This window comes from Mangifera indica, chromosome 5 (assembly GCF_011075055.1).
Source record: "Mangifera indica cultivar Alphonso chromosome 5, CATAS_Mindica_2.1, whole genome shotgun sequence".
Classification (NCBI taxonomy): Eukaryota; Viridiplantae; Streptophyta; class Magnoliopsida; order Sapindales; family Anacardiaceae; genus Mangifera; species Mangifera indica.
Window position 1 is genome coordinate 12,940,458 of NC_058141.1, and position 21,946 is coordinate 12,962,403.

General features: G+C 33.0%; 2 protein-coding genes across 3 annotated transcripts; one reads left to right on the plus strand and one right to left on the minus strand.

The window, feature by feature from the left end:
* The first annotated feature begins 1,917 nt into the window (after positions 1-1,917).
* On the plus strand, positions 1,918-6,480 carry LOC123217389 (probable glycerol-3-phosphate dehydrogenase [NAD(+)] 1, cytosolic). Its single transcript, XM_044638398.1, has 5 exons — positions 1,918-3,426; positions 4,110-4,331; positions 4,939-5,186; positions 5,906-6,045; positions 6,149-6,480. Exons 1-5 carry the CDS (start codon positions 2,766-2,768, stop codon positions 6,273-6,275), a joined length of 1,398 nt encoding a protein of 465 aa, XP_044494333.1. The 5' UTR covers positions 1,918-2,765; the 3' UTR covers positions 6,276-6,480.
* A 1,839-nt stretch (positions 6,481-8,319) lies between these two features.
* Positions 8,320-13,025, minus strand: LOC123216644 (zinc finger CCCH domain-containing protein 53-like). Of its 2 annotated transcripts, none has more exons than XM_044637135.1 (10): positions 12,406-13,025; positions 10,842-12,095; positions 10,574-10,753; positions 10,316-10,495; positions 10,110-10,195; positions 9,763-10,023; positions 9,513-9,666; positions 9,203-9,409; positions 9,026-9,112; positions 8,320-8,902 (listed from the first exon to the last, which is right to left on the minus strand). In XM_044637135.1, the coding sequence occupies exons 2-9, from the start codon at positions 11,861-11,863 to the stop codon at positions 9,040-9,042; spliced, it is 2,163 nt and encodes a 720-aa protein (XP_044493070.1). In that variant the 5' UTR covers positions 11,864-12,095; positions 12,406-13,025; the 3' UTR covers positions 8,320-8,902; positions 9,026-9,039. The 2 variants fall into 2 exon arrangements, with proteins under 2 accessions (XP_044493070.1, XP_044493069.1); XM_044637134.1 differs by having other exon boundaries at positions 10,310-10,495; positions 12,406-13,023.
* Between the last annotated feature and the right edge of the window lie 8,921 nt (positions 13,026-21,946).

Here is a 21,946-nt window from a genome sequence, read left to right on the forward strand (position 1 = left end):
CTTGGTCTTTTTACCTGTTTCATTGGTCATCTTTGTAAAAAATAGAGATGATTTTGGAGGGAGAAAAAAGAGACCAAGGATTAAGACGCCCAAAGATAGCAAAATTCATTGTTTTTTATGATAGTTTCAAAATTTTAAGAAAGAAATAGTTATTTTTCAAATATTAAGTAAAAAAAAATTATTAGATTTTTAAATTAAGGAGTAGGGAAGAATATGATAAGTTTAGAGAGTTTTAAGTGTCTAATCTCGAGGAAATTAAACAAAGAGATACAAATCCCCTGCATAAAAGACATTTTAAATGTTTGGGTAATTAATTAAAATAAGCAAAATTTTAAGCATTTATACGTTTTTAGGCCACCCTAGAAAAGTTTTACCAAAATAAGCAAACCGTATTTTTTTTACCCTTTTTACTTTTATGTTGAAAAACCAAGTAAAAATATTTTTTCTGAGAATGTGCGTCGGTTTATGGTGGTTACGATGATGGCTAGGGATTTTACAGTGAAATCCTAAATATGTCGAATTATGTATATAGATGTTTTTGAATGATTCGAACGCTTAAAATGATGTTAATGGATGTCTGGAAGTGTAGCCGTTGAGAGACAAAAGCACGCAAATTTACAATGTCGCATAAATTGCGCAAATTTACAGTGTCGTGCAAACTGCGCAAATTTACAGTGCCGCGCAAATCACGCAAACACTGTTCACACAGCGTAAACATTGTTTTACATTACGCAAACACTATTCACATCGCGCAAAAGTAGATATCATAGTCTGTGAACATGATTTTTACGCGATTTTGCAAGCGGTTTGCGCAGTTGAACAGTGTTTGCGTGGTGTGAACAGGTTTGCGCGGTGTTAGCGCGATTTGCGCAGTTTGCGCGACACTGTAAATTTGCACGTTTTTGTCTCTCAACGGCTACACTTTCAAACATCTATTAACATCGAAACTACATCATTTTAAGCGTTCGAAACATTCAAAATCATCCATATGCATAATTCGACATATTTAGGGTTTCACTGTAAAATCCCTAGCCACCATCGTAACCACCATAAACCGACGCACATTCTCAAAAAAAATATTTTTACTTGGTTTTTCAGCATAACAGTAAAAAAGGTAAAAAAAATACGGTTTACTTATTTTGGTAAAACTTTTCTAGGGGGGCTTAAAAACGTATAAACTCTTAAAATTTTGCTTATTTTAATTAATTTCCCTAAATGTTTACAATTTAAAAAGAAAAAAAATCCAAAATTTAAAAATTTGTTAAGGATGGAGGATCCATTCTTTTCTTGGATGGTTTCATCTTTTATACTCAACCCTTGTTTCTCAGCACACATGAGCCACAAATCAAATAAAAAGAATTGCGTATAGATTTATTATTGATGAATGACATAATTTTTAATTTGGTATCTATCTATTAAGATGAGTAGTGATACTTATATAACTTTTGTATACAAATAATAACATATCATCATATAATTATATAGTTAAAAATTAAAGATAAAATAATACATAATTATATACTAACATATTATTATTTATACACATAATTTTATTGTTATCAAGATATGAAAGTCTGGAGTTTTTCGTGTATGTGTGTTTGACAATTATAGCCATTAATATTATGCACTCCTTATTTGACCAAATTCATTAGTTTTGGGTTGAACCAAACAAACACCATTTGGACACTCCACTTCTTGTTTTCAAGGAAAGGAACATCTTCACTTTTTGTTTAACACCTCTTATGAGTTTTAGAGATGCATAATATAAATACTTTTAATTGATTTAATTAATATTAAAATACTTTTTTGTTTTTTCAATTTTAATGCCCAAAGGCAGGATAATTAATCACATACTATCCCTCAAGGTTTACTTGAAAGAAAAGGGACACACTTAACTTTTGTAAGGTTACAGAAACCCCAAACTTTTGCTTTGCCAATCTTCATCTTTTGAAACTGCCCTCAATTTGATTATTTTCATCACCGCCCGTCTCGTTTATACAAATAGAAATGGGACCGACCGCACCGCATGACACAGGCGATGACAACAACAACGAAGAAACTAAGCTCTTTCTTCTACGTTCTTATTTCCTTCTTCCAACGAAACAAATCCGCTTTGCTACGCAACATTTAACGTTAAAGTTTCTGATTTCTTGAGTGCCTTTTTGGTAGCAGTTCATCAGCGTTGTGTGAATTCTTGGATAACGCTACTCCATCCACAACAAAACAAAGCTCAAATCGGTGTCATCGCGTTCCACAAGCTGACAGGATTAGTTTGTTCTATTTTCCCTTCGCATTTCTCTTCTACTTTGGTGGGGTTAGGTAACAAAAACAAAAACTTTATACACAAAGTCTTATTATTTTCTCATTTTTGTTCCAAATCTCGTGTTGGTTCGGTAGTTGCTGATGCTGATTGGAGAATTGCAAAACCCATGTCGCAAAATAAACCCCTTTTTGCATTTTGTGCTGTGTTCTTGAACTTGGACTTTCTATATGGATCTTTGGTGGCCGGATTTTGATTAGTTGTGTGAGGGATTTGTTTGATTTTGGCGTAGAATCCGGAAAGGAAGTCAAAATTGTGTTTTGTTTCTTTATGAGGTGATTGGTAATGTGAACTTGTTATGGTTGCTTAAGAGACAACAATTATGAAACCTATTTTATGAATTGCTTGTTGCACTTTGTTTAAGATCACTAGTGTGCTGGAGCTCAGGCATACTACCTGAAAGAGGCTGTTTATATTGGTGGGCACTGTTATTTGGGAGTAGAAAATGATTCAAACTAATGAAACAACTAGTAGTTTTTTGTATTCAAACGGGTTGATTCAAAACCTGCACAGTTCTGTAGATCAGAAGCTTGATGAGCTTCGCTGTCTAATTAGAAAAGCTGAGGGTGATCCCTTAAGAATTGTTGGGGTGGGAGCTGGAGCCTGGGGTAGTGTTTTCACTGCTATGTTGCAAGACAGTTATGGTCACTTAAGAGATAAGGTTCTTATTAGGATATGGAGGAGACCTGGAAGATCAGTTGATAGGGCAACAGCTGAGCACCTGTTTGAAGTGATCAATTCAAGAGAAGATGTTTTGAGGAGACTAATTAGGCGTTGTGCATACTTGAAATATGTCGAGGCAAGATTAGGTGATAGAACATTATATGCTGATGAGATATTGAAAGATGGGTTTTGCTTGAATATGATTGATACTCCTCTTTGCCCTTTGAAGGTTGTGACCAACTTGCAGGAAGCCGTGTGGGATGCTGATATAGTGATAAATGGATTGCCTTCAACAGAAACTACGGAGGTTTTTGAAGAGATTAGCCGGTATTGGAAAGAGAGAATCACAGTACCAGTCATCATTTCATTGGCAAAAGGTGTAGAGGCTGAGTTGGAGCCCATACCACGTGTAATAACTCCAACCCAAATGATCAATCGGGCAAGTAAGAATCATTTCCTCTTTCCTTGAATTCCTGATAATTTAGTTCTCATCTAGTGTTTATGAGCGGGGTGGGGTGTGGAGCGAAACGAAATTCTGTGGTTTAAAAAACTTCTATTATGTTTTTAGATACTTATGCAACATAGAACCAATGTATATTTTTTAATTTAATAGTGCAGTTGTTGGGGATTTAGTAGTCTATTGCTAGATTAATAATAATAATAATTAAAAAAAGAAAGATTTCTTTGTAGATGTATAAGGAAATTATTCAACTCCAACCAACACTAGTCATTTGCTTGATTGCTTCTGAGGGTCAGTAATGTATAAGATATTGAGTCTAGATTCCTGGCAGCTTGTAAGTAGTGAAAGAAGTCTTTTATACAGATTCATTATGCAATCTCATTGATTTGTTCAATGAACCATCTTAGATCACATAGTAGAATATTTTAGGAGCTTAGATTTAGAGTTCACTCAAATTGACACTCGAAATAAAAAACATGCTAGACTCATTGGACTGTGTAGTTTTGAGAAAACTGAAATTTGTTTTTATCATTTTGGGAGTTCAGAGAGACTTTTTGTGGCCTGAAACAAATTTTCTGTGAACAGTGGATTTCCTTTTTTCTTTTGTGTAGATATTCCTTCGGTGGATATTTACATTATAACTTTTTATCACATTTTGCTTTGCAGCTGGAGTTCCAATAGAGAACATTCTATATCTTGGAGGACCTAATATTGCCTCAGAGATTTACAACAAGGAATATGCTAATGCTCGTATATGTGGAGCTGAAAAGTGGCGGAAACCATTGGCAAAGTTTTTGAGGCAGCCCCATTTTATAGTATGGGACAATGGGGACCTTGTGACTCATGAAGTCATGGGTGGCTTAAAGAATGTCTACGCTATCGGAGCTGGTAAGTTTTACTCTCAGTTGGTGTACCAAATATGGACATTAAAGATTTAGTTGAAAGGTGACATTTAGTTCTACAACAAACCTCCATTTGTAACTTTGCATACATGCCAATACCATCGTCCTTTAATTTTATAATTATACAACAATAACAGTTGAGCTTGACCAATGAAGAGTCAACCATGGTTTGCTTGAACTAAGATCTTTTACCTAGATATAAGCAAAAGTACATTCTTTAGGAACTGACCTGTATGAAACTTTTGAGGGTACTAAAAAATGCAATTTATGGGTTTTCATTTTCCTCTTTTTTAACCACTCCTTGTGTGTCAATAAATAAATATTGATTAAATTGATGGTGAAAAAAGGTTAATCCATTTTTCAACCTCTATATGAATTAATTATAGCATTGACATTTCCTTTGTTGATTCAAGCCTGTTTAGAATGCTGTTCCTATTTGTGCATCAGTTTCCTGCACCATAGGGTTTCAACTTTTATGGTTGGAAGTTTGATCAGTGTCTTCTTTTGTGGCTTTATAGTATCCTTCTGCATGTTGTTCACTTGTACTATTTAACTCAACAAACAATTTGTATCATCCTGTTGTCATTACATAGGAATGGTAGCAGCTCTAACCAAGGAGAGTGCAACCAGCAAGTCGGTATACTTCGCACACTGTACATCTGAGATGATATTTATCACTCATCTCTTGGCAGAGGAACCCGAAAAGCTTGCTGGGCCCTTGTTGGCTGACACTTACGTGACTCTTTTGAAAGGTCGTAATGCATGGTATGGGCAAGAGTTGGCAAAAGGGAATTTGAGTCTTGACTTGGGGGATAGCATCAAGGGCAAGGGAATGATTCAGGTATGGACTTAACTACAACTTGTGATGAACGAAAGAGTTTGGATTCATTGAGCATGAATTCCTTCAAAAGTGGTGTGACTTGAAACTGAGTTTGATGATAGAACAATTTTTTACTATCTAGTTTATCTTCTATTTGTTTTATTATTATTATTATTATTTTGGTAAGTAATTTTATCTTCTTTGTTGTTTTCTAAGTGAATATAAAGAAGGGTACTCATGTTGGGATTGGTCAATAAGCTTTATTTTATGTTTTATTGGAGTTTTTAAATGGTAAGGTCATAAGTTGTATTAAGTATAATAATACTACAAAAGTGTCCCCATATAGGCCATGCTAACAGAATTCCATTAAAAGAGATGATTTTTACCATTTGTTACATGTAAGAAGAAAGATAATGCCTCTATCGTGCATATAAAAAATGCGGCATTTGGAAGCATCTATTAGTAACATTTTTGGTAAAAGTGATATTTCAAATGGTCATTTTTGGAATCTGCACTAGATTTTAAACTGGATGTAAACATATTTCTTCCAATTGTTAAATCCGAAATTTCATCTAGGAACTGTTATAGGTTTATGAGATATGAGCTTGGACAGGAGTTACATTATTGTGAAGATTTCGTTATCTGTAATAATCAGTTCATTCAATAATGATATTTATATTTTCTTTTCATCTATTTTTCTTGCATATCGAACAATGCTAACCTTCATCTTTTATTTGCAGGGGGTCTCTGCAGTAAAAGCATTTTTTGAGCTGCTAAGTCAGTCCTCTTTAGGCGTCCTACATCTAGACGAAAACAAGGCTGTAGCTCCTGTTGAGTTATGCCCTATCTTGAGGATGCTTTATTCTATACTCATAAAAAGGTACTCAATATTCCACCCTTATACTTTGATGCTTGTACTCAACTCTATGCATTAGTTTCGGACATGTGATCTGAGACTTTGAATGAACTTTTTGAATGTTCAGGGAGTTTTCATCGCAGGCAATTCTTGAAGTATTAAGAGATGAAACCATGAATGATCCACGAGATCGTATTGAGATTGCGCAAACCCATGTTTTCTACAGACCATCACTTCTTGGCCACCAGACTTGATGATGCACAGTCCGATTATCTTTTATTAGTGTGTAATTTTGTCCCCTTCATTATATGTAAATTTGATAAACTAGTGTAGATGGTTTACGTGAACACTGCAGAGGAGGTGACTTCTTAGAACAGAGATTTTTTGTAATGTTTCAGTTCCTCTTTGCATTTGTATTACATTGGAACTCTGAAATTGATTGTTGAATTTTGAAGATAACTGTAAACTCTATCAGCATCAAGAATCAAGGTGTCAAAGTTTGTAACCAGCTTGAAATTGCTGCTATGGAACATTACTCGAGGTCTCCTCCATAAGTCAACCCAGTTTCCTCATGCAAGTTCTGGGCCTGTGGGAGTGGCCATAACCTTCATGGTGCTTGTCTGACTGATTATCTGATTTTTTCGACTGGAATCCATTTAAAAACAACTGTAACAGGCAAACTTACAGCTCCAATAAAAACGCTGCCCAACCATAACTTCCAGCTTAGAGGTACTGTTTCCGCAAATGTCCCCAGTAATTCTCCATGTCTCGGCTGTTTATTTCGGTGAATGCCGGAGCATAAATATAAGCCATAACATTAATAATGTGCATGTAATTGAAAATATTACCCCAGAATAAACTGGAATGAGATGTAGTGCCTGACAAAACTTAAAGTAGAATAAACTGGAATGGAGCAGCAGTGCCTGGCAAAACCTACTCCCGAAATCAAAGTTTAGTGTTCAAGTATGAATATGCTAAACTTAAAAAAAATGCAGTTTCTTGGAATACAACAATTCAACAGTTTAAGCTGATGAAAAAAAAGTAAATATTGATTTTAATATTTGGATTTTATGAATTTCCTTACTTGATTTCATGTTTTTCTATAAGATTTTGGATATGAACTAACGAGTTAAGGAAAATCAGTCAAGGTTTTTCTTAGGAAGTTAAGAATGCCACTAAAACTGCATAGAGAGTTAGTTATTTTTAAAATATAATTATATTTATTAGTATCTTTTTTTCTGAACATTGATGAAGATATCATTTGCATCACATGAGAGTGTGAAAATCACATGCATACGTGTCTTGTTTTTGTTTGGTATCAGATTATATTATTTATTTACATATTCACAGCAAAATGAATTTCATCATTCATAAAACAATGCAAATATTGACTATTGCTTAGAAAAATAAAACTATGGACATAATTTTTTTTCATAATTTTATATATAAATAATAATATATTATTGTATAATTAAATATTTTTTCAACTTTAATTTTTAATTATCTAATTACATGATAACACAACTTTATTTATATTAAAAGTTAGATACCTAACATCACTCTTACTTAGAAACAATATAGGAATTTAACCATACAATAATGTAAATTTGGATGATTGCTCCTCTTACACACCATTGAGGAAAGACCATGACTACAAGATTAAACAACCATGGATCTTCCCACGACACTCAAAATCCCTGCATTCTCTATCTGAATCATCTTTTTAGAATTGAACCACAATTAATAAATTCTTGAATTAGGGTGACTAATCTCATACCTATTATACCAAAGGGATAGAAATTGCACACAAACCAATAGATTCCTGGCCTGCACTGCAACTGTGAACTTTTGTCAAAGAAATTGAATTAGCTTTGGAAAAATCCAAGCCAGGCAAGTTTTAAAATGTGAATGCTGTCCGCGAGTAGCCTCTCATCAGGGAAAGAAAGTAAAAGCAGAGCAAGAGAAAGTGGCATCCCTCACATGCAATTTGGACCCACAAACAGCCTGCCAAATCTCATCAATTGTTTTTTTTTCTGAGGCCCCAAGGGCACCCCATGTGACTTTGTGCCCACTTGTCTCTGTCCTTCCCCACCTCCCTTGCATTATTATTAATTTTTACAGCAAAAACATACAAAAGTCTTTAAAAGAGACAAAGAAAGCACAAATTTTCTTTCAGAGATTATGGAAAGATGATTCTTTTGCTTTTGATTGCTAAATTTTGTGTCTTCTGACGAGAAACTGTAAGCTGTATTGTAATAACCGTATTACAATAACACATCATCATCATAATAATAATAATAATAATAATAGTGGATTCATCTACTTTTTCTTATACATATGAACTGGAATGGACAATTTTCCTTTCGTTTCCTTTCCCATCAAAGCCAACACAGAAAATATTACCCTTCACGGGTAGAAAACAGGCTTTATAGTTATACTGGGCTTTTACCTTTGGATTCTGCTTGTGGCTTCTGCTTCCTCTGTACAAAAGATTAATTATACCTCCAAAAACAAGCTAACACACTAAAATCTGAATAAAGGGTTCTTTCTCTGTTCCTTATAGGGAAAACAGTGCCCAAGGGGGGCAAAAAAAAGTTACAACTACAAATTGACTGTGATGGGATCTTTTCTATGCTTCTTTCTTTTTTTACTTTAACTGTGATCCAACTTTTCAACTACTGAATTGAAAGACAAAAATGAAACAAAAGAGAAAGGAATGGCTGACCCACTTCCTTCACAGCCTTTTACGTATGCATTTTGTATGGTAGTAAGTAGTATTGTATCAACAGATAGTGATGATGATTTGTGATTATAGAGGTGATAATGGTTCTCTACAGATCTCTGATGTAAGTAGTTTGTTCGGTTCTAATCCTGAATCTTCCTGTAACACCACATAAAACAACCACAAACAAACCACCCAACTTCAGTGCCTTACATCAACAAATTTTGTATCATTGTGAAGATTACAATTTTTACAGGAGGGAATCCAAAGTTGAGCATTTACCTAAGCAGACGGAGCTAAATTCCAACCGGGCAAGTAGGGCCCCCAGACCCAGTATACATGCCTATGGCTCCATGGCCAGATGAAAACCTGTATATGATCAGAACCAAATTGAATTAAGAAAAAAATTACAAGGATCAATTATAATTTGATTAAAGGGTTCTTTTATTTTTTCTTAACCTTGGCATTTGACAGTTAAAAGATTTGAAAGATGCCATGTCTAGCGAACCATTAGCAGGAATTAAGTTTGAAGTGGCCAAATTATTGTTAGAAGAGGATGAATCATCCTTTTCAGCTCCATTGGCAACATTGGAGAAAGCTGATAAGTATTCTGAGCGGGCTTTGGTTGGAGATGCAAAGGGACTATCAGGGAGATTGTGCTCCAAACTGTCATCATCAATTGGTGCAACAAATATTATGAACACGCTAGATCAAATTAGAATCAAAGCAAACATAATATGCACCTATTTGAAAGCTAAAAGATTTTTACCTTTCAAGCAAATCACCATCTTCACTGTTGGAGCTGTCCTTTCCGCTACCGTTCTCTTCATTGCTGGCCATTTCTTTGCCAATGGTACCATTTGTTGCTTGGTTCTCAGATAAAGGGTTCACAGAAATAGTTGGCGAAGGGCTTGAACCACTTTCTGCAATAGAAGAAATCACAATTCTCAATTTCTTAAGACTGATAGATTTCTACCAAGTAGATGAAATATAGTGACATTTTTTTGGCTGAATATTACCTTGGTGAAGTTCTGAGCTGCTGATCTGGAATGGAGGAAAAACAAGGCTTTGATGGAAAAGATTTGGAGAATGAGTTGGGGATGGAATAGGACTGCCAGTGGAAAGAGCCCTGTGATGGTGATGCTTATTCTTAATGTCAAGAAGTTGCAGGCCCATTAATCTTCTACTTTGAAGCTCAAGGGCTTGCTGCAAATCAGCTTGCTCTTCCATTTTCCTCCTCCATAGCATGTCCGGAGTGTTATGATAGAAAATTCTTGCTCCTAAAAAGTAAAGAGTGTAATAATTAGTACAAAAATTTTATGAGAAAAAGTATATAAAAAAAAAAAAGAATTGGGTTTGAAATTACCAAGATCGAAAGGGTCCCTTGAATCAAGGCCAGTTGGAGTACCACATGGAGAGAACTCTCCTCTCTCAACTTGCTGCTGTTGCTTCCTGCAAATAAATATCCATAGAAGAATATTGTTACCGAAATATAATCAAATAGCAGACAGCAGAAATAATGGAATTAAGAGTCGAAGGTGAGAGGTGAAAGAAAAGAGAAAGTGCCTGTACTTGTCTGGAACTTTGCCTTTCTCCTTGTATGGCTTAACAAGCACCCGTGCATCACAAACAAAATGAGGGTTCCCTTTGGCAAGAATAATCTTCACAGTCTCTGGATGAACAAAAGTAACAAACCCAAACATCCTCTTCTGCTGGTATGGAATCCTCACATCTTGCACCGGCCCATAAGAGCTTTAAAAACAGAACAACTTTAGCCTAGAAGTTTTTGAAGTTGCAGAACACAAACTGATGCTAATTACTAAATCAGACCTGAAGTAATTTGAGACATCTTCCTCTCTAAATGTGCTATCAGCTGGAAAAGTTAAGTAGATCTGTCTTGATGCTGGGTTCACCATACTAGAACCACCGTTCATCGAAAACTCGCTCCTTTCAAGCCGAGATCGGCCAAATTTGTGCATATCTTCATTCATCATCAAAGCAGCCGCAGCCCTAAATCATTGAAACTAAACTTGTAAGAGACTTTTGTTAATTAACCAGTTCAGGAGTATAAATAACACTACTAAAAAGGACTCTGTACCTCTGGGTATCAGTTTGTTGCTGCTGAAGAAACAGGTTCACGCTTTTTGGAGAGTAAGGAAAAGTACCACCCATGAGCTGTGAAGCAGCAGCTAGTCTTTGTTGCTGAACTTGAGCAGCTGATTTAGATCTAAGAATCTCATGGCACTGGTCCATGGTCTCAATCTTGCTAGGTGAACCTACTAACGGTGCAGCATCTGAACTCATCATAGCACCACTTGAATCTCCATGAATAAATCTGCAACTACTACCATTCTTGCAGAACCCCCTAGCGTAATACAAACATGGCCTCCATCCAAAACCTGAGTTTAGATCCTCAGCTGACCCCAACACTTCACTGACTGAACAGCTCCTTCTATGAACTGAGCTGCCTCCCCAGTAAGAAGGGAAAAGCATTGAGTCACCGTTTGGTGGGCTAGATGCCAAGTCCAGTTGTGGGTAAAACAAGTCTTGGTTTTTGTTACGAAGATTTGATGAGTTATCACTGAGAAATAAAAGTTGGTCTTGGAGTTGAATTTCATCGATGATATCCTTGGAGCCTCCTCCATTAGCATAGAAAGGTAAAGCTGAGGAATTCATTTTACTACTAGTGTTCGGAGTAATTAAGTCATCAGGGTTGTGAAGATCATGAGAAGATAGAGTACTCCAAGAAGAAGCAACACCTGAAGAGGAAGAAGAAGCAGGGTTTGGTATGGTGAGAGGTGGGAGGGTGTTTCCTAGAAGGCGAGAAGAAGAAGAAGAAGAAGAGTTTTGTCTTGAAATGTTAACTGGGTTGCTGGCCATAAAAGGAGAAGGAGTCGATGGAGTTGAAGGTGAGTTCGGAGAGTTTGAGGGAAGACCAAGCTCTTTCCTGGCTTTAAGTATGACTGAGTGGACAAGAGTTTCAGGACCAAAAGCTAATCTAATCATTTCTTTCTCGCCATGATCTTGAATAAGAAGTAGACCCATGATTTTAGAGGCATTTTCAGGGTCCAAGTTTTGGATTCTTGAGAAAACAATTCTTGTTGCTTCGTAACCGTCCATGGTTAGATGATGGGTTGGGAGTAGATTTTCACACCAACCACTCCATTTTCAAATGCTCTGTGGCTAAGTTCAAGTTTCTGGATTTATGAGAGTGAGTGAGGAGCTAAGGGTTATAGTAAGTAAGGTCTCTCTTTACAAGCAAAACTTCTTTTTCAACAAACAAACCCTACCTACCAGACTTCCTCTTTGATGAGTGAATAGTACTGCAGTGTCTCCTTTTTCTTTTCTAATCCTGAAAAACCCAAGAAAAGAAAGGTAATTCAAAAAAAGGGTAAGAAAAGATAGTAAAATCGTGTGCTGAATAAAAGAAGAAAACTTGTAAACGCTAAGAGAGGATGCTGAGAGTTGCCTTGTTAAAAGGAAAAGAAAACCGTGGTAGCTAGTTGTTGAATTTCTTTATAAAGCAAACACGAGCAAGGGCAGAAAAGTTGCAGTAATAACTAATAAGAGAAGAAATAGTAAACTTTAAGCTCAAGCTCAATCTTAGTTCAAGTTCCGAATTAGAATTAAAACCCAGTTCTGGCCATGTTAGTACGGCTTACCAAAATGAGAGAGAGATATAAAGATATAGAACCCCTTTAGCCTCAGCTGGTTCCTTTCCTTTAACTTGGAATTTTTTTTTACCATAATAGAGAAACCACCGTCTTCTGTCAAAGCAGAACTATGGCTGAGGAACCATCAATTGTTGCAGCAGCTGCTGTGTATTCTGGGCGCTATGCAAAGAGTGGGCAGTCAAAGCTAAGAACTTTCGCCGTCCCTAGCCTCTCTTATTCACTCTTCTCTCTCTCTTCTTGAATTTATAAAAAAAGCAAAAAACAAAGGTGGCCGGAGTGACAGTGAGAAGAAGAGTGTGGGGGAGTTAGGAGGCTTGAGTGGATCCAAATCCAGATCTATGTGCCCTTCAAATACTGCACGTTCTCTTGCTCCTAACCCCAGACACACTATTACTATTCTCTGTTTAGTACAAAACCCAATTAGCTTTAATGCAACTGCATTTTCATTTCACTTACTGCCCCATGCTTCTTCAACCAGTGCTTCACACGCACCAATCCTTCATCCCAAGGGCCCCCAATCAAAACCGCATCAACGTCTCCAATTGGGTATTGCTTCAAATGTGCTTATGAATTCATCTGGTTCTGCCTTTGTAGGGGGCCAGTCAATGCCTCTCCAATCAACTTCGTCTCTAAAAATATTAATAATGAAAAGGGCTCTCTCTAATTAAGCACATCATATTGGGAGCATTTGTTGTCATGTCCCCACCAACATTCATCTTATTTAGTCTCTCTCTTGGCCTCTTTTCTTTTCTTGCTTATATATTATTCTCTGTGGCAAGAAAATATTAGAGCGATGATGATTATGATAGTATAATTAGATATGCATCTATTTAATAAATGGAAAAAGAAAGGCAAAGGAGGTTGTTCTTTTGATGGGTAGTAGAAAATAACAAAAGGTATTGGGATTTGTATGGGGAGCATGGCTGTTTTATGCATATCCTTTTATCATTTGTCTTTTTAAGATACCCCACCAACTATAAATAAATCAATCAATCTCTTTCTTTCTTTCTTTCCCTCTCTCCCTCTTGATGCCCAACTAGCACAACTCAATTATAGGTTTTTTCTTTAATATATATGATGAAATTACACTTTCTTCTACCTTTTTTCTCGTAATTTATCATGTTTATAAACTAGCTTGGTCATTTGTATATGATCAACCAAGTAAAGAGGAATAAGCTCAACTTTCAACTTGTTGTGAAAAGCTAGTAAAGTGAGGCTCAAAAGTTTTGGCATTCATGAGAGAGGTAGGGAAACCATAAAACTTTCCACATAGGTTGTGGGCAACATCATTTTTCTTTGAGCAATTCTAATTGGTTTTATATCAATATTGAATATTGATTTATTTGATATAATAATTATGAAATCGATTATTAGATCTAAAATATAACTTATTTAATATAATCAACTCTCAAAAGAAAAATCTTCATTGTCAAAATAAAAAATCTAATTGGCTACCATATTTTGATAAAAAAGTCTGATATTTAATAATTTTAGGCATGTTTCTCTGTACTAAAAAGGAAATTTTTCATTAATAATGTGAGACTGATGAACTGAAAGAAAAAAATTATTTGTTTTGAATTAACCTGTCTCATCCTAATTAGCTGATTAGTTGCAATTAAAGTATATTAAATCTCTATCAACTTTCTCTTCACTCAAGAAAGTATGAACAACAATAATAATTTCTCTGGATGTATCCTCTGTGAAAGATGAGAATCAATTTTCAAGTTGTTCTTCTCTCACTATCATTGCTATGTATTTGGCAGCAAGAGCCAAGAGGAACTCTACTCTAAAGTGATTGATAAGCCATGGCACGTTGGATTACCTTATTGTAGGGGAGTGTTGCTACCAATGTCCCTTTTTCTTATCATCTTCTAGCTCAAGTAGTGAAGGTATGATTTTCCAACTATTGTGATACTTGATTTCTTTCTATTTGTTTTGTCATAAAATGTGGTCCAAGATGATTACGATATGTCTAATTTTGGAAAAAAAATTTAATTATTTATGACTAAATCATTGCACCTTAAAAATAATTAGTTCATTTACTTTCCTAATACAATTGAACACCCCTATATACTTTCCTATTGAAATCTATAAAAAGTTAAATTGGTTACATGAGATCTATATTTATCAATCAAGAGGTGAGTCACTAAAGATATTATTTGATAAGAAAAAATCTACAATACAATAGAGGTATTACCACCTTTGAACTAAAATTAATATCAAATACGAAATTTTTGTCTCCCGTGAAATTTTAATTTACTTGTTATTGATAGTTCTTACCATATCATATCAATAATAATACCCATTTTCTCTTTCTCTATATGGTATAGTTGGGTGAGGGAGAAAGTTACAATCCTACATATTGAGAAAAAATAAAAATGGGTTGCATTGATTCTATATAAATAGAAATGGGGTTGGATCTAAGGCTAATATTTTGAATAATAGGCAAGCATTATAACCTTACTCTTAATCCGAAGGAGTATAATTTGTGTGTATAAGTTGTAGTATTTAATGAGCTAAATTTACCCACATGGTTAATTAAATCTTAATCCGAAATAATATTAAAAAAAAACAAAAAAGAGTTTTTTCCTTTACAATAATGTCTTCTGAACTGACGAACCATCCCTCTTTATAATTTTATTTGTGATTGTACATGTATATTGAATCCCTTTTGAAGAATCAAAATCAAAGGTTTAATTCACAAAAAAGGAGAAGGTAATAAAATGAGGAAAAAGAAAAAAAAAAGACAGAGTATATGAATAGAAAGTAAAGAGAAGTCGTGATGCATCAATAATGAACCAAACAAAGTCAGTAGTAACAGAGACTCAGAGAGAGCTTTGTCAAATTTATTGTTGGTGAATAGAGATGCATGGTTAATTTACTTATTATTAAACCAATCACGTCATGGGTTTCCTGCTCTACCAAACTCATAAAAAAAGAAAACGGTGAAGTGATAATTTTCAAGGTTGCTTTTGCATGGTAAGACAAGTTACCAACCAGAAAGAGATGGAGGAAGATGGGTTTGGCTGAAAACTAACCGAGATTCTACATGCAGTAAGCAAATTAATAGCGAAATACCATAAATATGAAATACATGCAGAGAGAAGAGTGAGCATGTACAAAAAAGGGAGAGAAAGAGAGGAGAAGAAGGGACATGAATAAATGTGTTCCCTAGAAAAGCAACTATACAGTTTTACCTGTTTTCGTGCACTTTAAATGAGAACGTTTATCTCTTGATTCCCAATACAATTAAATTGGGAATTTTCACACCCTCAACATAACCAATCTTGTCCCTTCAATGTTTCGATACTTCATTTTAAGCATAATTAATTAAATTAATTTTATTTATAAATATAACCCTTAAAAGTTATATTAAAAAAAGTGATCCAAATTGTTTATATTCAAACTAAAAACCCAATAAAGATAGAGAATTTCCAATCACAATCACTCTTTGTGAAAGATTTTTCAATAAAATGGATGTAAAAGTTAATACATAATGTTTATTGTTTTTATTTTAAATTTTTTTTTAAATGTTAATAGTTTATTTTATGTTTTACTATTTGGTTATGGATTTGTTAATTTTTGTTAATAAATGTTTTGTTAATTAATATTGATAAAGGTAAATAATTTATTTCAATAGACAAAATTAAGGGGTTAAATAATATTTTATTAGGCACAAACGGGCATAGTTTATTTTATATATATATACAATAGGCTTGATGGTTTTCTTTTTTAATATTTTACTAAGTGCTATGCTTAGAAGATTAATTGACATTTCACGATAGGCATAAGTGTGATATGGGTTTTATAATATTTTAATAGGCGTCAATGTTCAAGGGATTCTTTGATATTTTCTTTAATTACCTAAATTTGAAATTTTCTTTTCTTTTTTTTAATTTTTCTATTAGGAGTTTTACCTATGGCAAAAACCTATGTAACATATTTGATTTTTTTTCATTTATATATGGAAACCAAATTGTGAGGTTATTTTAATTTTAATTTCAAATTTTATGATAAAGACAAAATCTTTTTTTTTTTTTTTGTATGGTGAGGAAGATAAGATTAGATCAACATCCAAATCAAGAAAAAAGTTAATAAACAACTATAAATAATTTGACTTATTGATTATAAAAAAAATGTCAATTTATCCCATTAATTATACAAATTTTTCTATTGGAATTTTCCTAAATTTTGGAAGGATATATATATATATATATATATATATATATATATATATATATATATATATATATATATATGACTATTTTAATTATTTATCCCTTAATTTATCGTATTTATTCTTTTTTCAATACATACATGATGTTTAAGTACGTAACTATGACATTTCCTAAGATGGTATTAATACGTCAATATACATATCATAAAAATCATAATAATTGATCAACTTACAATTTATAAAATTATAAGGTAAAATCTGTATTTAAAAAAAAAATAAGTTATTTATGGAGGGTGTGTTTATAAAATTTGGAAAGTGTTCTCTGTTTATTTGTAAAGTCATTACCTTTGATTATTTATGATTATCTTTTGGCTAAAAAATTAAGTACATAAACAAGTGGTGACCCAACAACTCCTTTTTGTTTATTCTTTTACTAATCAATGGTTGGTAAGAACCGGGCCTCGCTAAACTTTCCGTCAAATCAACACTAAAAATTTAAACATTAATTACACAACAAATAATTGAGTCCCATTATGGAACTTGTATCCCTAAAATTCAAAAGATTTTACCCTAATTGTATCATAAATTAAAAATTTTAATATTTTATTAATTTTATTAATCCTTAAAATCATACAAGAGATATAAATTTTGAGAATTATCTTTTAGGGTGTTTAGTATTATTCTTTTTTTTAATTGAAAGAACATATATGTATTTATATGTAGGATCATGGACTTGTCGTTCATGCATTTTATAAAACGACAAAAGATATATTTTTTTATATATAACATTAAATTATGCATAATTATATTAGATTTCAATATTTTAGTATTTAGAAATATGATAAAAATATTTAGATTAAGTTAAAGACTTTGTAATTTACTTGATAACAATTTTTACTCTTAATTTTTTTAATAAAGACAATTAGATTCATCATTCCGAGGCTCCATTATGCTAAGGAAGTGATTTATATATAAATGATATGAGAGGTGGGGAATTAATAATTTTATATATATATATAATATGATGATAATAAAAATTTGACAATATGTTTTGTCCTTAGCGAAGACAAGGTCCACTTCATTGTAGAAGAAGAAAGAAAACTTCATACCAAGGAGGGGATGTATTTAACTATTTATACATCAAATTAATATAATTCTTTATGCCAAGGTCCCACGACCAGGCTGCGAAGCAAGCAAGTTGGGTGCATGATTGAATCATCCTAAGGTTGTGCTGAGATATTAATATATTTATCATATATTATATAAATTTAGTTGAATTTTATGCCACAATTCATATGGGTTATATTATATTTATCTCCCCCCTTTGTCCAATAAGTGATATGCTCTCAACATGTCAATTACAACAATGTCCAAGTAAGTTTCTTTTAGATGAATTTAAATTATAAATTTGATCACTTTCGTGTTGTGGTTATGTGTAACTTATTGTAAGTTGTTAAATCTATTTAATATATAGTTTTATTCATCTGATTACTGTTAAATAAGAGTTAATATTTTACTTAGAAAACTTAATGAAGACATAATGTCAAGCATTCTACTTCTCTCTCTATATAGAAGATTCTTATTTTTAACGTAGACTAAAAAATTATAGGCAAATTAATGATTTATGACCAATTTTAATATATATATATATATATATATATATATATATATATATATATATATATATATAAAATAAGGAAGTCTTACTTCTTTAGGGTTAAATTGATCACATCAAATAGGTAAATTCAATCTTAAATTCAGTGATCAACCCTATGACCATTGTATCGAAAGTCAAAAGTTTAATTTTGAAATATTATTAAAAAAGATTTGAATATTTGCTCTTATGTTTAAAATCTCATTACTTTGTCACTCAAGTTACCTTTTAGAAGTGCCAATTTTAATAATACACCTCTATATAAACAAATATTTTTATTTATATATTTCTTTAAAGTGAGATTATATTTATGCTACACAAATAAAAAAATTAATTCAAAATTGTACAAAACTAGGAAAACCTTAAAACATCCAAAGCAAAAGTTTGGGTTTAAATTTTTGTCATATTTATGAAATTCTGATTTATTCAATATAATGATTATAAGATCAATCACTATATCTCATGATTTTTTCGCTCAACCAATCCGAGCAATTTTTAGTTTATAAAAAAAAAGTTTTCAAGGTCATAGCTACTTATACCATGTGTGAATTCAATGTATAATTTATTATTTCAAGAAGAAGGTAGCCTTCGTGGCGCAATCATATAAAATATCCTTGGTTGATAATTTTGATAGAGAAATCACTATCCACTAGCTAAAATCTCGATTTGGGAAGCACTATATTAAGGGAAAAAATACATAAATTTCAGATGGTGGAATGTTTAGTCACGTCTAGTCTAATCTCTATTTTATCCATTAACGATTTAAGAAAGGAAAAAATTATGAACAGGAAGTCCCCAGGAGGCTGAAGTGAAATTGTACAGCAGAATGAATGATGGAGAGCTAGGGTTAGCATGATTTTCATGGGGGAAGTAAGTAAAAGATTGAAAATCAAAGGCAAAGTTGCCCATCATCTTTCAACTCACCACTCAAATACACCACCATTCTTATATTATCAATTTCTCCATTTTTTTTTTTTAAAAAAAAAGCAGCATCAATCGATCATCTGTCCCTTTCCATCAAGATTTTATTTTCTTTTTTCACCATAATAATGCTATCTAAATTATTGCCACTTTTATTATTTAATCCATTTGACGTAATCTTTATATATAAACAAGATTTAGGTTAATTTTTTCACTCAGAAGCTTTCTCATTGTGTCCACATTGTACTAAATATATATATATATTACAGTGGAAGTCTTTATCATGTTTAAATAAAATAAACCTTAATTAGAGATGATGATTGAGTAAAATCAATAGGAAAAAAACGAAGGAATGATAAAAGGGACAAGAAATTTTTTAGATTAAAAAGAAAAGGAGCAAAGCAAAGCACATTGTGAGGAGGAATCTTGCGATGAATGATTACAAGAAGAAAGAAAGAAACCATTTTTACTGAGAACCATGAAATAAAAGAGACAGATAATTCTCAGGAGCAGTGAAAACCATAAATTGGAGAGGAAGAGGGAAGAAAGAAGACATAGCGACATAGCGACGGGACAGGTGGAGGGAAGAAGCCAGAGAAACCCATGTGCCTCCAGCTGCTACAGTTGCATGAAATGTCTCACTAAATTATAATGGTGCAGCTGCAGGTACTTGCGTGAATCATTGAAATGGGGTCTGTAGCTAGCCATTCCTCTCCTCAGTTATTAATTTAATTTAAGTCAGACTGAGAGAGAGAGAGAGAGCAGGGACGTGGGCTATCGTGGATGTGACTGTGCCTTGTTGCTTTCGCCTCAGTTTACCTTCTGCTTATTCATATCCGTTTACGCCAAATTCTATTGCCACCCAAACTTTGTCAGATTAATTTTCCGGCCTTTAAGTTTGAAAAACTATTTTTCCACCCATCCACCAAATCGGTTAATGTAAACCGTACATGGAAGGGCAAAAAAGTTATTTTATCTTAAAACCCTAAAATAGAACAAAAACAATCAAACCACCATCCTTTCCACCTTTCCTTTCTTTCCCCAATCTAACAACAATTTATTACCAACCATCGTAATTAAGAGTGCAAATCAAGTCTCTTCGCTTGCAAGCTACTTGTAGCTCAATTTAATTAGTATTGAGTCCAACTCTAACCATTGAAGTTTAGTTTTTGAGATAAGTTCGAGCTTAATGTTAATTGGTTAGGTGAGCTCGTGAGCTTACAATTCAACTTAAGTAAAATATTAAAAAAATATTTAAAATTTTAAAATTTTTTCCAACTTCCAAATTTTGAAGGGTAATTTATAAATATAAGTTATGAGATTTTAACGAAGTTTTTTGTCCAAATTTGAGCCACTAGTCATACCTATCTTGAGTTCAAGTTGACAATTTACCAACTTAGTAAAATTGAACTCTGTCTTAGTATTATCAAGTTGAATTCAAGCTAAGTATTACTCGATTTGGCTCAATTACACTTCTAACCATATCTTATATACCACACCCAAATATTGATAAAGGATAGTGTAAGTCTTTCAATAATAGTGTCACATGGATACCACTTTGTTGAAGGGCAATTTGGAAAGTCTTTTTGTCATCTTGAACAGTCACCTTAGAGATCGTGTATCTACTTGTTTGAAAAGATCATATTTTAAAAAATACACTAGAAGAGATAAAACATTCCTTTGATTGATTTTTTTCCTTTTCATTTTCATGCCTTTTCAAATATATGAACTCTTCTTCTTATGTTTCATAGCCAAATTTTTAAAGGGATCTTAAAACAACACTTGAGAATGCATACCTTTGTACAAAAAAGTTTATATTAGAAATTTCTATATAATGTGATGATTTCATAATAATAACTGTATTTATTTAAGGTAATAAATATTATTAATTCAAAAGTTATGGTTTGTGAGAAAGGCTCTACTAATCAATTAACAATTGACCATGAGCCTCATGCTTAAAGAAGACTGAGTTTTGGTGGATAGGGTTAAGAGACTTGAGAAGAATGAATGTAGTTTGATGTCTATATTTTGCTTTTATATGTATGTTAATATAGCCATATTAAGGTGTGTGATAAAGTACTATAATTGTTTGTGAGTTGTGGATAGAGGAAGGAGAAGAACAGTGAAAAGGGTGGTGGTTTGATGTTTTTGTTATTACTTATAGTTTTGGGTAAAATAACTCTTTCACTTTTCCATATAATGATTTTCACTAATATGATTAATAGATTAATAAATCAGTGAATAAACAGACTTTTCAAACTTTAAGGGCCTAAACTGTTATTTGAGTAAAGTGCTGGTGGGATAATGAGATTTGAATGAGGCGGGCATCTGTCTTCATTACACTATCTTCTTTTCATTATTGATGTGACGCATAATTAGATGATTCATTGATGATTAATCAATCTAGTTTGAAGAATTCGTATCAGGAGAAGAAAATGGTCGAGTTTAGGAAAATTGGCATTAGGAGAAATCTTAACTCTGGACGACACGTCGTATATATATAAATGTCGTTGGAAGTCTTCTCTATGCTGAGAAAGACGGATCGTTCAATCAACAGATGGAATCTGTAAAAGTTAATAAATGAGCTGAAAATGAAGAGATAGGCAAATATCTGCTGCAGCTATAACCACAACCATACATTGAACCACACTTAATTTCGTAAGTGACGAATATGTGGAGGGCCATGATTAGAATGATAAATTAAAGGTTCTATGTTCTCCATTTTTATAATCAATCAGGATAACATACGTTCTTTTGCAGATCAAATAGAAAATTTC

What these genes read in the sequence shown, in the direction of transcription:
- LOC123217389 (XM_044638398.1), top strand. Translation starts at nt 2,766, where the DNA reads ATGATTCAAACTAATGAAACAACTAGTAGTTTTTTGTATTCAAACGGG. An exon ending in CCAAATGATCAATCGGGCAA is followed by an intron (nt 3,427 to 4,109) that starts GTAAGAATCATT and finishes TTTGCTTTGCAG; the next exon opens with CTGGAGTTCCAATAGAGAAC. An exon ending in TGTCTACGCTATCGGAGCTG is followed by an intron (nt 4,332 to 4,938) that starts GTAAGTTTTACT and finishes GTCATTACATAG; the next exon opens with GAATGGTAGCAGCTCTAACC.
- LOC123216644 (XM_044637134.1), bottom strand. Translation starts at nt 11,863, where the DNA reads ATGGACGGTTACGAAGCAACAAGAATTGTTTTCTCAAGAATCCAAAAC. An exon ending in GATGTCTCAAATTACTTCAG is followed by an intron (nt 10,496 to 10,573) that starts GTCTGATTTAGT and finishes CTGTTTTTAAAG; the next exon opens with CTCTTATGGGCCGGTGCAAG. An exon ending in AAAGTTCCAGACAAGTACAG is followed by an intron (nt 10,196 to 10,309) that starts GCACTTTCTCTT and finishes ATTTATTTGCAG; the next exon opens with GAAGCAACAGCAGCAAGTTG.